This window comes from Carcharhinus amblyrhynchos, chromosome X (assembly GCF_965287045.1).
Source record: "Carcharhinus amblyrhynchos chromosome X, sCarAmb.v2.hapA, whole genome shotgun sequence".
Taxonomy (NCBI): domain Eukaryota; kingdom Metazoa; phylum Chordata; class Chondrichthyes; order Carcharhiniformes; family Carcharhinidae; genus Carcharhinus; species Carcharhinus amblyrhynchos.
In genome coordinates, this window is record NC_137359.1 from 11,727,135 (window position 1) to 11,742,965 (window position 15,831).

Consider the following 15,831-nt stretch of genomic DNA (forward strand, 5'->3'; position numbering starts at 1 on the left):
CTCTTAAATGCCCTCAGGGTTGGGCAATAAGAACATAAGAAATAGGAGCAGGAGTAGGCCATCTGGCCCTTCGAGCCTGCCCCGCCATTCAATAAGATCATGGCTGATCTGTCGTGGCTCAGTTCCACATTCCCGCCCTCTCCCCATAACCCTTAATCCCCTCTCTTATCAAAAACCCATCAACCCGCATCTTAAAAATATTTAGCGAGGCAGCCTCCACCACTTCAACGGGCAGAGAATTCCAGAGATTCACCACCCTTTGAGTGAAGAAATTCTTCCTCAACTCCGTTCTAAACCGCCTCCCCCTTTATCTTGAGGCTGTGCCCCCTAGTCCTACTGTCCTTTCTGAGCGGGAAGAGTCTCTCCACCTCTATCCTATCCATCCCATTCATCATCTTATACGTCTCAATGAGATCTCCCCTCATTCTTCTAAACTCTAACGAGTACAAGCCTAGTTTATTCAGCCTCTCCTCATAGCTCAACCGCCTCAACTCCGGCATCAGCCTAGTAAACCTCCTCTGCACTCCCTCCAAGGCCAAAATATCCTTGCGTAAGTACGGCGCCCAAAACTGCACACAGTACTCCAGCTGCGGCCTCACCAATGCCCTATACAGCTGCAGCAAGACCTCCCTACTTTTATATTCAGTCCCCCTCGCTATGAAGGCCAGCATCCCATTAGCCTTCCTGACCACCTGCTGCACCTGCAAGCTGGGTTTTTGCGACTCATGCACAAGGACCCCGAGGTCCCTCTGCACCGTCGCCTGCTGCAGTTTTTCTCCACGTAAGTAATAATCCTTCCTACCATTATTCCTACCAAAGTGGACCACCTCGCACTTGCCAACATTAAATTCCATTTGCCAGTTCCTGGCCCATTCGCCCAGCCTATCTAGATCCTTCTGCAGACTCTCCACACCCTCCGCGCAATTTGCCGTTCCACCAATCTTGGTGTCATCAGCAAATTTCGACACTCTACACTCGGTTCCCTCCTCCAGATCATCTATATAAATGGTAAATAGCTGAGGCCCCAGCACCGACCCCTGGGGCACTCCACTAGTCACCAACCGCCAATCCGAATAGCACCCATTGACCCCCACTCTCTGCCTCCTATTTGACAACCAATCCTCTATCCACGCTAACACCCTACCCCCAACTCCATGTCCCCTGACCTTCTGCAATAATCTCTTGTGAGGTACCTTGTCAAACGCCTTCTGAAAATCAAGAAAGACCACATCCACCGGCTCTCCTCTATCCACCGCCCTAGACACATCCTCATAGAACTCCAGTAAGTTTGTCAGACACGACTTCCCCTTAACGAAACCGTGCTGCGTCTGCTCTATCAAGCAATTCCCCTCAAGATGCCTCGCTATTTCCTCCTTGATGACGGATGCTAACATTTTACCTACAACAGATGTTAAACTAACCGGCCTATAATTCCCCGCCTTTTGCCTGGCACCCTTCTTAAACAACGGCGTAACATTAGCCGCTTTCCAATCTTCCGGCGCTTCCCCGGAATCCAGCGAGGTTTGGAAAATAACCACCAAGGCATCCACTATCACCTCCGCCATTTCTTTCAGAACCCTCGGATGCATTCCATCCGGTCCTGGGGACTTGTCCACAATCAGCCCCTCCAGTCTGTCGCTGGTCCAGTCAGCGACGCCCACATCCTATGAGTGGATGTAAAAAAAAAATGCAAAGGTCAAATTACCCAGAAAGATTATACAGACTAGAATTGTCTTCTCGGGAAGGATTGTCTTTCCAGGAATTTAGAGGATTCAGGGATTAGTTAATTGAAAGTTTCAAGATATTAAGGAGAACCATTAAGTTGGAAAGAATTTTCACCAAGTGGGGAGTACAAGACTGGGGACCATAACCAAAAAGTTAGAGCCAGACCTTTTGGAGTGAAGTTCAGAAATATTGTTATGCATGAGCATGGCAGATGTTTGGTACCCTCTTCCACATATGGCAGTTCGTGCTGGATCAATTTTGAGATTAAATTGGAAATTGATAGATTTTTGGTTACCAAAGGTACTAAGGGGTATGGGGCAAAGGCTGGTTTGTGGAATTAAGTCACGGGTCAACCATGATCTAAGGAAATTTGGCACGTCTGATACCACTCTCACCAACTTTTACAGAAAGCATTCTTTGATTGTATCACAGCTTGGTATGGCTCCTGCTGTGTCCAAGATCACAAGAAACTACAAAGGGTTGTGAACGAAGCCTAATCCATCACTCAAACCAGCCTCCCATCCATTGACTCTGTCTATGCTTCTTGTTGCCTCAGAAAAGCAGCCAGCATAATTACAGACCCCACCCACCTCAGACATTCTCTCTTCCACCTTCTTCTGTCAGGAAAAAGATACAAAAGTCTGAGGATACGTACCAACCAACTCAAGAAAAGCTTCTTCCCTACTGCCATCAGACTTTTGAATGGACCTATCTTGCATTAAGTTGATCTTAACAGTTGGTCCAGTTCATCCAACAGCCTTGTGTTCCCTGACCTACATTGGCTCTTTGTTGAGGAATATCACCTCGATTTTGTTTTCATTTATTCTTTCATAGGATGTGGGCTTCACTAGTGGGCAGGGCCAGCATTTGTTGCCCATCCCTAATTGCCCTTGAACTGAATGGCTTGCTAGGACATTGCACTGGGCAGTTAAGAGTCAACTACATTTCTGTGGGTCTGGAGTCACATGTAGGCCAGACCAGGTAAGGATGGCAGTATACCTTCTCTAAAGGGAGATTAGTGAACCAGATGGGCTTTTTCTGACAATTGATGATAGTTATCATGGTCACCATTACTGAGATTAACTTTTCATTCCAGATTTATTCATTGAATTTAAATTCCACCACCTGCCATGGTGGGATTGCACCCATATCCTCAGACTATTAGCTTGGGTCTCTGGAATACTAGTCCATCGATATTACCACCACGTCACCGTGCTCCTAACTTTAAAATTCTTCACCCTAATTTTCAAATCCCTCCATGGTTTTGCCCTCCCCTATCTCCGTAACTAGCTCCAGCTTCACAACCCTGAGATCTCAAGCCTCTGCACATCCCCGATTTTCATCTCTCCACCAATGGCAGCCACGCCTTCTTCTCTAAACCTCTCCACTTCCTCTTAAGGTGCTCCTTAGAGCCTACCTCCTTGACCAAGCGTTTATTCATCTGTCTTAGATTCTCCTTATGTGGTTCAGTATCAAATTATGTTTTATGATCATTCCTGTAAAGTGCCTTGGTGTATTTTACTACCTTAGAAGCACTCTACAAATATAAATGATTGTTGCAGTGGGTCAGAAGAAGGATGAGGAATTGTTGTTCACTATCTGCAATACATTCTAACCCCATTGGCTTGGGTTAATCCTATACTTCTGCACTGTAAACTGAAATGAACAACCACCTCAGAGGAGCAAAACTGTGAATGGGATAAATAGATGATGGAGGAGCTGGTACTCGTACTTTCCCAATGCACCACTTAATGCACCACTTTTGCCTAATACATGTATGCTGCTATGTAGACAGCAAGTCATTGTAAATTCACTGATGAATGCAAGCTCTTGTTCACTGATGGGATCTGTTTGTGTTTTTGCAGTGTGTGCCGGCACAGAAAACAAGCTGAGTTCATTATTTGGCCAGGAGCAGCAGTATCAGCAACTTCAGAAGATGTACATGCACTGCGAGATTGTGATGGGCAACTTGGAGATCACCAACATCAATGCCAACCGAAACCTCACCTTCCTGAGGGTAGGGACAATGGGCTTCCCACTGTAAAAGGAGATTCACACAAGCATTTCACATTTTTACTTGTGCCATGTTCTCTTCACCCATTATCCTTTTACTCGCCAACCTACACTGTCTCTGTCACACAACACTCAACATTAAAATTCTCATCCTTGTTTTCAAATCCCTCCATGGCTTCGTCTTTCCCTATCTCTAATCTCCTCCAGCTCTAAAACCTTCCAAGATAACTGCATTTTGCTAATTCTGGTCTCTTGAGCATTTCCAATTTTTTAATTGCTCCACCACTGATGGCCGCACCTTCAGCTGCCTATCACAGAATCACAGAATTGTTACAGTGCAGAAGGAGGCCACTTGGCCCATTGTGTCTGTATCAGCTCTTCAAACAAGTATTGTGGCTTCGTGGCATTCTCCTGCTTTTTCCCTGTACCCCAGCCAATAATCATCTGAGGTCCTCCTGAATGCCTCAATGAACCTGCCTCCACCACACTTCTAAGCAGTGCAGTCCAGACCCAAACCACTCGCTGTGTGGAAAAAATTTTTCTTGTATCACACTTATTTCTTTTGCAAATCACTTTTAATTTGTGCCCTCTTGTTCTTGATCCTTTTACAAGCAAGAACAGTTTCTCTTTTTCAACTCTGTCCAGCCCCCTCATGGTTTTGAACATCTTTATAAAATCTCCACTTGGCCGCCTTCTCTCCAAGGAGAACATTCACACCTCTACAATTTATCTTCACAGCTGAACTTTCTTATCCCTGGAACCATTCTTGTAAACCACCTCTTACACTGTCTCCAATTCACATCCTTCCTACAGTGTGGTACCCAGAACTGTACACAATATTTCATTTTAAGGTCTTGTATGAGTTCAGCATCACCTCTTTATTCTTTACTCTATGCCCCTATTGCCCCTATTAATAAAACCCAAGATGCTATTTACTACTCTGTCTACCTGTCCTGCCACCTTCAATGATCTATGCATACGTACATCCAAGTCCTGCACCCACTTAAGACTTTTACCCCTTATTTTATGTTGTCTCTCCATGTTATTCCTGCCAAAATGCATCACCTCACACTTCTCTGCATTGAATTTCATCTGCCACCCTATCTGCGCACTCCACCAACTTGTCTGTGTCCTTTTTGAGGTTCTACACTGTCCTCTTCACAGTTACAATACTTCCACATTTTGTGTCATCTACCGACTGTGAAATTGTCCCCTGCACACCAAGAACTAGATCATTAATGTATATCAGGAAAGGCAAGGCTCCCAATACTGACCCCAGGGTAACTCCTCTACAAACCTTTGGAATTCCCTCTTTAAACCACTCTGCCTCACTTTCCTTCTTTATGATGCTCCTTAAAACCTATTTTTCAGACTAAACTTTAGGTCACTTGCCCTAATATCTCCTTGTGTCTTGGTATCACAGTTTTATAGATGATGTTTTTATGAAGTCCAAGATGTTTTTCTGTGTTAAAGGCACTATATAAATCCAAGTTGTTCACAATCTAAACAAATAGACATCTCTATTCAACCTCTGTAAATATTAATGGTCTCAATGAATTTTGGTTTATATTCACAAATGTTCACATTCTCAGACAATCATGAATGTGTGTTTGCAGTTGCTATTTTTTTGAATTCACAATTCAGTCTCTTTCACCAACGCAATGTTGTGTATTTTCAGGATCAATGGTTATGATTAAGCTTCATTATTTGTGTCAAGATCTGTTGCATGTTGGTCACCTACCTTTTTTGAATTTCCACTCATGTCGAGTGCTCTCTGCTAAATGGCTTCTTTCCTGGAAAGCAAAGTGGAAAGTGTGGTAAATGCTGTGAGTGGGGAGATTCTAATCTACGTTTGCCAGCAAGTTATATCAACATGAACTATCACTGGAGTAACCCAGGCCTGAGAAGGTTTTTGTTTAATCTAATACAAATTCTGGGAGTAAATTGATCAAGACTTATAGTCTTACAGCTGTGGAGACAGAGCCCTTGTGTATATTTAAGGCTGTGACAGATTTTTGATCAGTAAAGGAACCACGGGTCATGGGGAAAGTGCAGGAAAGTGAACATGAGGAATGTTAGATCAGCCATGATCCTACTGAATGGCAGAGCAGGCTCGAGGGGCCAAATGGCCCACTCCTGTTCCTGTTTCTTACAGTCTTAAGATGTGTTGAGTTTGAAACCCTATCTCAGCATCATTGCCTTAAGTAGTGGTGGTGGAAAAAAGGAGCTTGCCTACAACCTAAAAAATCTGTAACTCCTGCCCTCTTTGTAGTCCCTCCATATTTAATGCCCTACACTGAACAGTAGCCACAGTCAAACTTTTCTAACCAATTAACATTTCTAAGGATATCACACAGACTGCTACTTTGCCCATTTAGGATCATAGAACCCCTGCAGATGGCATCAGAGGTGACCTCAGAAGGAGGCCGTTCGGCCCATCGAGTCTGTATGGACCACAATCCCACCCAGGCCCTATTCCCATAACCCCACACATTTACCCTTCTAATCCTCCTGACACTAGGGTCAATTTAGCATGGCTAATCAACCTAATCTGCAATCTTTGGACTGTGGGAGGAAACTGGAGCACCCGGAGAAAACCCACACAGATGCAGGGAGAAAGTATAAATTCCCACAATCAGTGACTGAGGCCAGAATTGAACCTGGGTAACTAACCACTGTGCCACCCTTTCTACCAGTCCCGTGTAGACTGGATGACTCACAATGTCACTTTTTCTTAAGATTGGTAAGAAACTTAAGGAAACCTGAATTCAAATGTCTATCAAGACTTCACACGAGGGCCCAGAAATCTGCTGGTGCTGCTCCTGTTTTGCAGACGCGGACACCTGAACAATTAATGCGTGTGTACATTCAACAATGGAAGTGCCCCTCTTGTCATACCAGATCAGGCTGCTCAGAAGGCATGCAGGCGCGAGCCAGAACCATATAACATGGTCGTCCAAATATTTAAATAGTAACACTTGTTGTAGGACCCCTTTGTGAAATTGATTTTGTCCAGTCCCTGATTCACAACATGATGATAAACCTGTCTATTAACTTATGGTACTAACAGGTATCAGGGCGTTGTAGTTTATGCTGAGATGCACTTTTGGCCTATTTTCTCACTTCCATAACTGCTTTCTAACTTCTAGCAATTTTTTTTTTGCTGCTGGATAGCTTTTGGATGGCACTGTGCTGCCATGGAGTCTGTTCTGAGCTGTTTGCAGAGCATCCAACAGGGTGGGCACCAGTGTCATGACCATGGAGCTGCCCACTAGCTCAGGGTTGATCAGAACAGTCTCCATGCTCTGCATGAAGCTCTGATAGTTCCATGCTCTGAGCAACTATGATCAAACTCACTAGTAGGCTGCCCATGCTGTATACCTCGCATTTCCTGGTGTATGCCCATCTTCAACAGCAAGAGTTTTTGAAGATGGCATCAGAAGTGACCTCAGACTCAGAGCAGATCTAGTCTGTGATCTCACCCTCCAGCAAGCTGAAACCTGTGCCATCCTATCCTTTTGAGTGAACGCTTGCACAGTGATACAAAGTGAATGGTTAGTAGTGATACATTGTAAGAAGTCTCACAGCACCAGTTTAAAGTCCAACAGGTTTATTTGATAGCACAAGCTTTCAGAGCGCTGCTCCCTTCCCAGGTGAGTGGCAAGTTGTGTTCACAAACAGGGCATATATAGACACAAACTCAAACTCAATTACAAGATAATGGTTGGAATGCGAGTCTTTACAGATAATCAAATCTTTACAGATGCAGACAATGTGAGTGGAGAGAGGGTTAAGCACAGGTTAAAGAGGTGTGAATTGTCCCAAGCCAGGACAGTTAGAGATGTTGCAAGCCCAGGCAAGTCGTGGGGGTTACAGATAGTGCGACATGAACCCAAGATCCTGGTTGAGGCCGTCCTCATGTGTGCGGAACTTGGCTATCAGTCTCTGCTCAGTGACTCTGCGCTGTCGTATGTCGTGAAGGCCGCCTTGGAGTACGCTTACCGAAGATTGGAGGCTGAAAGCCCTTAACTGCTGAAGTGTTCCCCGAAAGGAAGGGAACACTCCTGCCTGGTGATTGTCAAGCGTTGTCCGTTCATCTGTTGTCGTAGCATAGCATACCAAGAACAGGAAACTTGAGAAACTCAGTAACACCACCAGCAGCAACGAAGCCTCCCCCAGTACCACAGTAGAAAGCAGTACCACTGCAGGAAGTCCACTGTCAACTTGTCAGACTACACTCTTCAACCAGACGAAACCAAAGTTATCAGTCGAGGGCTCAATGTCTTCTCCACCACCAAAATGGACCCATCAGTTTCATGGTGGACACAGAGGAATTCATCAGGTGAATGAGGCTGCGGGAGTTCTTCTACAAACCCCAAGAGGCCAACAGCGAACACAATGAGACAGCCAATGAACCGGAACAGCTGACAGAGATCCGCGGTGCAGCAACCAAAGGGGAAAGGGTTGAATTAGACTCCTCCGGAAGGCCGCTGCCCTCGACTCAACATGTGTGCCCCAGTCATCAGGAGATGTGACAATGCCAGATTCATCAGCCGCACTCACTAGACAGCCCCGAACGTCACCCAAGCAAAACGCAACGCCATCCACACTCTCAAGACCAACCGCAACATTGTTATCAAACCAGCAGACAAAGAAGGGGCCATCGTCATCCTGAACAAAACGGATTACTGCAAAGAAGTGTACCGACAACTGAACCAGGAACACTACAGACAGTTACCCGCAGATCTGACCAAAGAACACACCCACCAAGTCAACATACTGATTAAGACCTTTGATTCAGACCTTGAGAGCATCCTCCATGCTCTCATCCCACATACTCCCCGCACTGGAGATCTCTACTGCCTTCTGAAGATACACAAGGCCAACACAGTCGGCTGTCCCATCGTATCGGGCAATGGGACCCTTTTGCAAGGACGTCTCCGGCTACGTTGAGGGCATCCTGAAACCCATTGTACAAAGAACCCCCAGCTTTTGTTGTGACACTATGGACTTCTTACAGAAACGTAGCACACATGGAGCAGTTGAACCAGGAGCACTCCTCATTACAATGGATGTCTCGGCGCTCTACACCAGCATCCCCCTCGACGATGGCATTGCTGTAACTGCTTCAGTACTCAACGCTGACAACTGCCAATCTCCAGATGCAATTTTACAACTCATCCATTTCATTCTGGACCACAACATCTTCACGTTCAACAACCGGTTCTTCATCCAGACATACAGAACAGCCATGGGGACCACATTTGCACCTCAATATGCCAACATCTTCATGTACATATTCGAAGAAGACCTCTTCACCGCACAGGACCTTCTACCAATGCTACACACTAGATACATCGATGACATTTTCTTCACGGTGAAAAATCACTGAAACTATATGATGACATCATCACGTTCCATCCTACCATCAGACTCACCATGGACTACTCTCCAGAATCAGCTGCATTCTTGGACACACATATCTTCATCAAGGACGGTCACCTCAGCACCTCACTGTATCGCAAGCCCATGGATAACCTCATGATGCTCCACTGCTCTAACTTCCACATTAAACAGGTTAAAGAAGCCATCCTCTACGGGCAAGCCCTCCATATACACAGGATCTGCTCAGATGAAGAGGAACACAACAGATGCCCACAGACACCGAAAGACGCCCTCATAAGAACAGGATATGGCACTCGATTCATTGATCAACAGTTCCGACGCACCACAACAAAAAGCCACACTGACCTCCTCCTCAGAAGACAATCATGGACACAGCCAACAGAGTACCCTTCGCTGTCCAGTACTTCCCCGCAGCGGAGAAGCTACAACATCTTCTCCGGAGCATTCAACATGTCATTGATGAAGATGAACATCTCGCCAAGGCCATCCCCACACCCCCACTTCTTGCCTTCAAATAACCGCACAACCTCAAACAGACTATTGTCCACAGCAAACTACCCAGCCTTCAGGAGAACAGTGACCACAACACCACACAACCCTACCACAGCAACCTCTGCAAGACATGCCGGATCATCGACACAGATACCACCGTTACATGTGAGAACACCATCCACCAGGTACACAATACATACTCATGCGACTCGGCTAACATTGTCTATCTGATACGCTGCAGGAAAGGATGTCCCGAGGTATGGTACATCGGGGAGACCATGCAGACACCACAACAACAGATGAATGAACACCGCTCGACAATCACCAGGCAGGAGTGTTCCCTTCCTTTTGGGGAACACTTCAGTGGTCACGGGCATTCAGCCTCCAATCTTAGGGTAAGTGTTCTCCAAGGTGGCCTTCAAGACACACGACAGTGCAGAATTGCTGAGCAGAAACTGATAGCCAAGTTCTGCACATGAGTAGAGCCTCAACCAGGATCTTGGGTTCATGTTACATTACCTGTAACCTCCACGGCTTGCCTGGGCTTGCAAAATCTCGCTAACTGTTCTAGCTTGAGACAATTTACACCTCTTTAACCTGTGCTTAACCCTCTCTCCACTCACATTGTTTGTCTGTACCTGTAAAGACTTGATTACCTGTTAAGACTTGCATTCCAACCATTATCTTTGTAATTGAGTCTGTGTCTATCTATGCCCTGTTTATGAACACAACTCACCACTCAGCTGATGAAAGAGCAGTGTTCCGAAAGCTCGTGCTACTAAATAATAAATCTGTTGGACTTTAACCTGGTGTTGTGAGACTTCTTACTGTACCCACCCCAGTCTAACGTCAGTACCTCCACATCACAGTGATTCATCATATTAGGATTTCTCTATCCTACCTTCTACAGTACACATGGTGGCAGTGTTTGAACTGTGACATGAATGAGACAGATCAAGTGACACTGCTTCAGAAGAGTTGGGCTTCATTGCTGAAGTTGTACCTGGGCAATCACACATCTAGCAGCTGAAAGGAAAGGGTGAAGAGAGAGAAGTGGCTGCTGGTAACGGCTGCTCGTTTGTCTTTTGGTGTGTGTGTGTGTGTGTGTGTGTGTGTGTGTAGGGTAAGATTGAAGCATGATATCTTCTCCAGCATTGCCCAACGCCATCATGGCCAGGACTCTCCTCCTGCTCATGTAGGCCAGCAGTTTCTTTCATCAGGACTCTGCCTCCTCTGGTTTAGCATTCTATCAAGTTGTGGATGGGAAAGCAGTGTGTTAGTGGCAACCTTGTGAGATGTTTATGTGCTTGTCATAACGTGAGGTGTGCAATAAGCGTATTACCATGGTAATTCTGTTGAGGTCATTGAACCTGTTTCAACATTGCAGTTAAACTCCTGGTATTAATCTCTGTAGCAACCACTTTCCACTGGTGACTGAAGTTGCCAGGAGGGTTTTCTCCCAGCAGCTTCTCCATCCTGGGGTAAACAGGCTGTTCTCTTCCTCCTGACCAGGGGCTAATGCTCCATCAGAGAGAGAGAGAGTGGTCTTTCTGGACCTCTTGCAGCCATTTCCCTCTTTACAAACACATTCTGGCTGCAGACAGCAGAAAATATCTCCCCTTCAAGAGGTGATGGCTGCATTTAAGTGAAGCTGGTTTCACTCTTCCTCACCCCTACCCTCACTCAATAGCATGAGCTGCCACCCAGCTTGTGATAACAAGCTGCAAGCAACCCGGTCATCATGGTTCCTGCAGTTGTGCACGCACCACTGAATTTCTAGGCCAAGGTGTTTACTTCACTCCTCTCAATCTTTTTTTTAAGTCTTAACTGATGAGGCGTCTCTGTTTCTTGGCAGCAGTACACCGATTCCTATCCAGGCTTGACTGGATGTTTTTTTTTCTGTCTACTGACTGACTATAAATAGGTTCTTTCTGAGGATTTTGTGGCTCTTGCACCTTCTACGAGAAGCTAAACCATTTTGGCAAATAAACACACAGGGCACAGACATTCTTTATTAGATTGAGTCAAATTGAGAGGAGCGTCTCTCATTACACAGTGTGCCTACTTTTCAGTCAGTCGTGTGACTGATTTTGTGCTTAATCATGGAACAGATTCTGATGTATTCACTCCTGGGACAGTGACTCATGCTGCTTTACTGTTCTATGGGTCCAGAAGTACTGGCAATTTTCACGAATGGTCGTTAATGACAGACTAGGGGAAGGGGCTAGGTGGATTGCCAAGGTCTGTTGATTCATTTTTGTTGCATCCATTAATGAACCAGACATAGACAGGTGTTTTTGAGTACTCAGGGAACCAAGGGCTAGTGAGGGAAGGCAGCACTAAGGTGTGAGATTAGTCAATATCATATTGAATAATGGAGCAGGCTTGAGGGGCTGAATGGTCGTCTTTTATGCCTTCAACCCAGTTGTGAGATGACTCCTTTTGCAGATGATGCTAAAATGTGGGTGCTATGGGGAGAGGGGATTTTGTTAAGTTTTTTACAGAGTAATTCAGAAAGCGGTGGCATAGTGGTTAGCACTGTTGTCTCACAGCACCAGGGATCAGGGTTCAATTCCCACCTCGAGTCACTGACTGTGTGGAATCTGCATGTTCTCCCCGTCTCTGTGTGGGCTTCCTCAGGGTGCTCCAGTTTCCTCCCACAGTTTGAAAGATATACTGGTTAGGTGGATTGGCCATGCTAAATTGTCTCTTAGTGTCCAATATGTGTATGGTAGAGGGATTAGCTGGGTAAATTCATGGGGCTATGGGGATATGCCTGGGTCGATTGCTCTGTTGAAGGGTTGGACTGGCCTCCCTTCTGGGAGGGATTCTATGATTCTCGATCTGTTATCGATCATGATCATAATGAACGGTCTCCTCCTGCTCCTATTTTCTATGTTTGTAACTAAGTGAACAGGCAATTGCCTTTTCATATTGTAGGAAAGGTTCAACACCATAATCAAGCAATGAAGGAAACGAGAACAGGGTGACTTCGGAAACATATTCCACAGAGGTTACACTGAGAGCTTCTCATGCTTTGGGATGGGACTTGAAAACCATGTGTACTTCTAAACGGACATGTCTGCATTGGAGAGGGTAAAATAAGTGAACAATAATTAGAGAACTTCAGATCTACACTCTTTAAAGAAATAAGTTACAAAGTGACATCCCACCAAGTTATGTAATGTGTTAAGTGATGATATTATAGTGAACCCAGAATGTTGAGTGGACAGAAATTTAATTGAGAGTAAAATATATTACAGGGAAAGAAATGTCTTTCCTGAAACAGTGAATAACGCCTGGAATGGTCTATCTGCTAAGGGATGGCATGTTCAGAAAAGAGTTGGAAGTTAGATTGGATGAATTAGATGGATAAACACAGTGGGTTGAACAGTCTTTTCTTATTCTTTACTTGCTGGGTTAGTAGAACCTTGGACTAATAATTCCAACAAGCAATTTTACTACAGGGGTGGATTACAACAGGGTCCAATTGTGCCTTCAACTAACAACCATACATTTACATTCCTGATTGCAACCAGGAGCAGAAACTCAAACCATTTTCTGACTTCCCCTCCTCCTGGATGCAGGAAACTGAAGCGCCTCCACCATGGCCCCAGCTGAAATAAACTAATCCAAAGCCAACAAGGAAGTGAACGTGTGGGACTTCCCTGGTTTGTATGGCTCAATCTCTCACTGTGTGCCGTGCACTCACAGACTGTTACTTCAGGGGAGCTTGCTAATGAATGACTTTAATTCCCAAATCCAGTTCAAATGTGACTGATTTGAGTTCCACTGATTGGCCAGTAGGTAAAGAAAACACCACATAGTATTGTACTAAATTGTAGTGTGCAGAACATAAGCTTGTCTGTTCTATATCAGTTGCTGCTGTAGTAAAGAGGTACTACCATTCAGCTCACTGCCTCCAGACCGAAGAGAAGATAAAAATTCATGCTCCTAACTATTATGCAGTGATCCAGGTGGAAAGTATATTTGCATGAGATCATCCTGTGAGCACATGTGATATCTTTCACACTTGAGTTTTTTTTTCCTTTATTCTTCCGTGAGATGTGGGCATTGCTGGCAAGATCAGAATTTGTCATCCATCCCTAATTGCCTTTGAATTGAATAGTTTGCTCGGCCATTTCATACGGCAATTAGAGTCAACCACAATGCTGTAGGTCTGGAGTCACATGTAAGCCAGACCAGGTGAGGATGGCAGCTTTCCTTCCCTAAAGGGAATTAGTGAACCAGGTGGGTTTTTCTGACAATCCGATGATAGTTGTCATGGTCACCATTACTAAGACGAACTTTTCATTCCAGATTTATTAATCAAATTTAAACTCCATCAGCTGCCATGGTGAGATTTGAATCTGTGTCCTCAGATAATTAGCCTGGGCCTCTGGATGTCTTGACGATCCACATTAACACTGTACCACTGTCTCTCCCTCTTCCACATCGCCAACCCCCCATCTTGCCAACGTCTCCTCCTGATATCACTATCTTGCCTCACGTGTTTAAGATGGCCACATTGCAGGAACACTTGGTGCCCAGGGTTATCTGCTGCTGTGTTGACCATGTTAACATAAGAACATAAGAAATAGGAGCAGGAGTAGGCCATCTAGCCCTTCGAGCCTGCCCCGCCATTCAATAAGATCATGGCTGATCTGAAGTGGATCAGTTCCACTTTCCCGCTTCCTCCCCATAACCCTTAATTCCCTTGTCTATCAGAAATCTATCTACCCGTGACTTAAATATATTCAGCGAGGTAGCCTCCACCACTTCAACGGGCAGAGAATTCCAGAGATTCACCACCCTTTGAGTGAAGAAGTTCCTCCTCAACTCCGATGTTACGATTGCCCATCTGTTAAAGTGAATGCTGCTGAGTACAGGGGTGGAAAGCCCCAGCCAGTGTCTCTCTCAAGAGGTGAGCAGGAAATTTGGGGGTGGGATAGGGGTAGGGTGTGGAGGGAGATCTGATTACATGGCTTTTTTAAAATGTACTTATTTTGTCCAGGCAAAAGTTCCCTATTTTTAAACTTTACATCATGGCAGCTGGGATGAAAGTACTTCAAGGTCAGCCTGTGTGATGCTGATACACACAGTATGGAGGTTGTCCATCCAAAACTGGCTTCTCTGCAGCTGTCAATCTTCACTCCAAATTTACAAGGACATTATCTGTGTTAATCCAGAATGGGCAGGCAGCTGCTGCTGACTTGTGAGTTTTTCCTGACTCTGCAGATCCTGGGGTCTTTGGCCATTCTTAATGCATTTGCCCAGACACTGAGCGGCAGCAGGCTGTTTGCAATGGAGATAGGATGACACCTGCTCCATCCTTTACCCACCCAGCATGCATGGACCTACATTTTCAAGCGGGGGATTACCAGAGAAGGAGCTGTCACTCAATTAGTTATTTTACATCGGGGCTATTGAGGTCATTTATAGCTTCTAACAATTGCCCCTGTTGAGATTGGCTAACTCCACACTGACCTAGACTTGAACTTGGGACCTTTTTTGAGATGAATTTACAAAGCCTGTGACAGGAAATAGAGACTTATAGTTTTCATAACCACTGGACATCTCCTAACTCTTTACAGCCAATGAAGTACTTTTCCAAGCGTGGTCACCTGTTGTAATGTAGGAAATGTGACAGCCAATTTGCACACAGCAAGATCCCACACACAGCAGTGTGATAGCGACCAGATAATCTGGTGATGTTGGTTAAGGGAGAAATATTGGCCAGGGCAGCAGGGAGAATTCCCCTGTTCTTTGAAATAGTAAGAAGTCTCACAACACCAGGTTAAAGTCTAACCAGTTTATCTGATAGTAATCCCACAAGCTTTTGGAAACAGTGTCCCTTTGTCAGGTGTGGGAACACCGTTTCTGAAAGCTTGTGGGATTACTATCAGATAAACTGGTTGGACTCTAACCTGGTGTTGAGACTTCTTACTATGTTTACCCCAGTCCAACGCCGGCATCTCCACATCTTTGAAACAGTGCCATGGGATCATTTACATTTAGCTGAGCAGGCAGGTGGGCCCTCAAGTTTAACATCCTGTCCAAAAGCCTTTTCTCTCTCTAGAAAGAAAGACTAGCATTTACATTGCACATTGCTTGATCGTAGTTTTTTAGCCAATGAAGACATTCTGAAACACAGTCACTGTCGTAAATGCAGTGTGGCTCCCACAAATCCAAAAT

The 15,831-nt window shown here is 45.2% G+C and overlaps 1 protein-coding gene across 2 annotated transcripts in view; it reads left to right on the forward strand.

Moving 5' to 3' along the window:
- Positions 1-15,831, forward strand: part of LOC145361999 (receptor tyrosine-protein kinase erbB-4-like) — a 152,855-nt gene that overhangs the window by 62,749 nt on the left and 74,275 nt on the right. For both annotated transcript variants that reach the window (XM_080218018.1, XM_080218017.1), the window contains exon 2: positions 3,591-3,742. In XM_080218018.1, the coding sequence (XP_080074144.1) occupies positions 3,591-3,742 (152 nt within the window). The remainder of the gene's footprint in view (positions 1-3,590; positions 3,743-15,831) is intronic.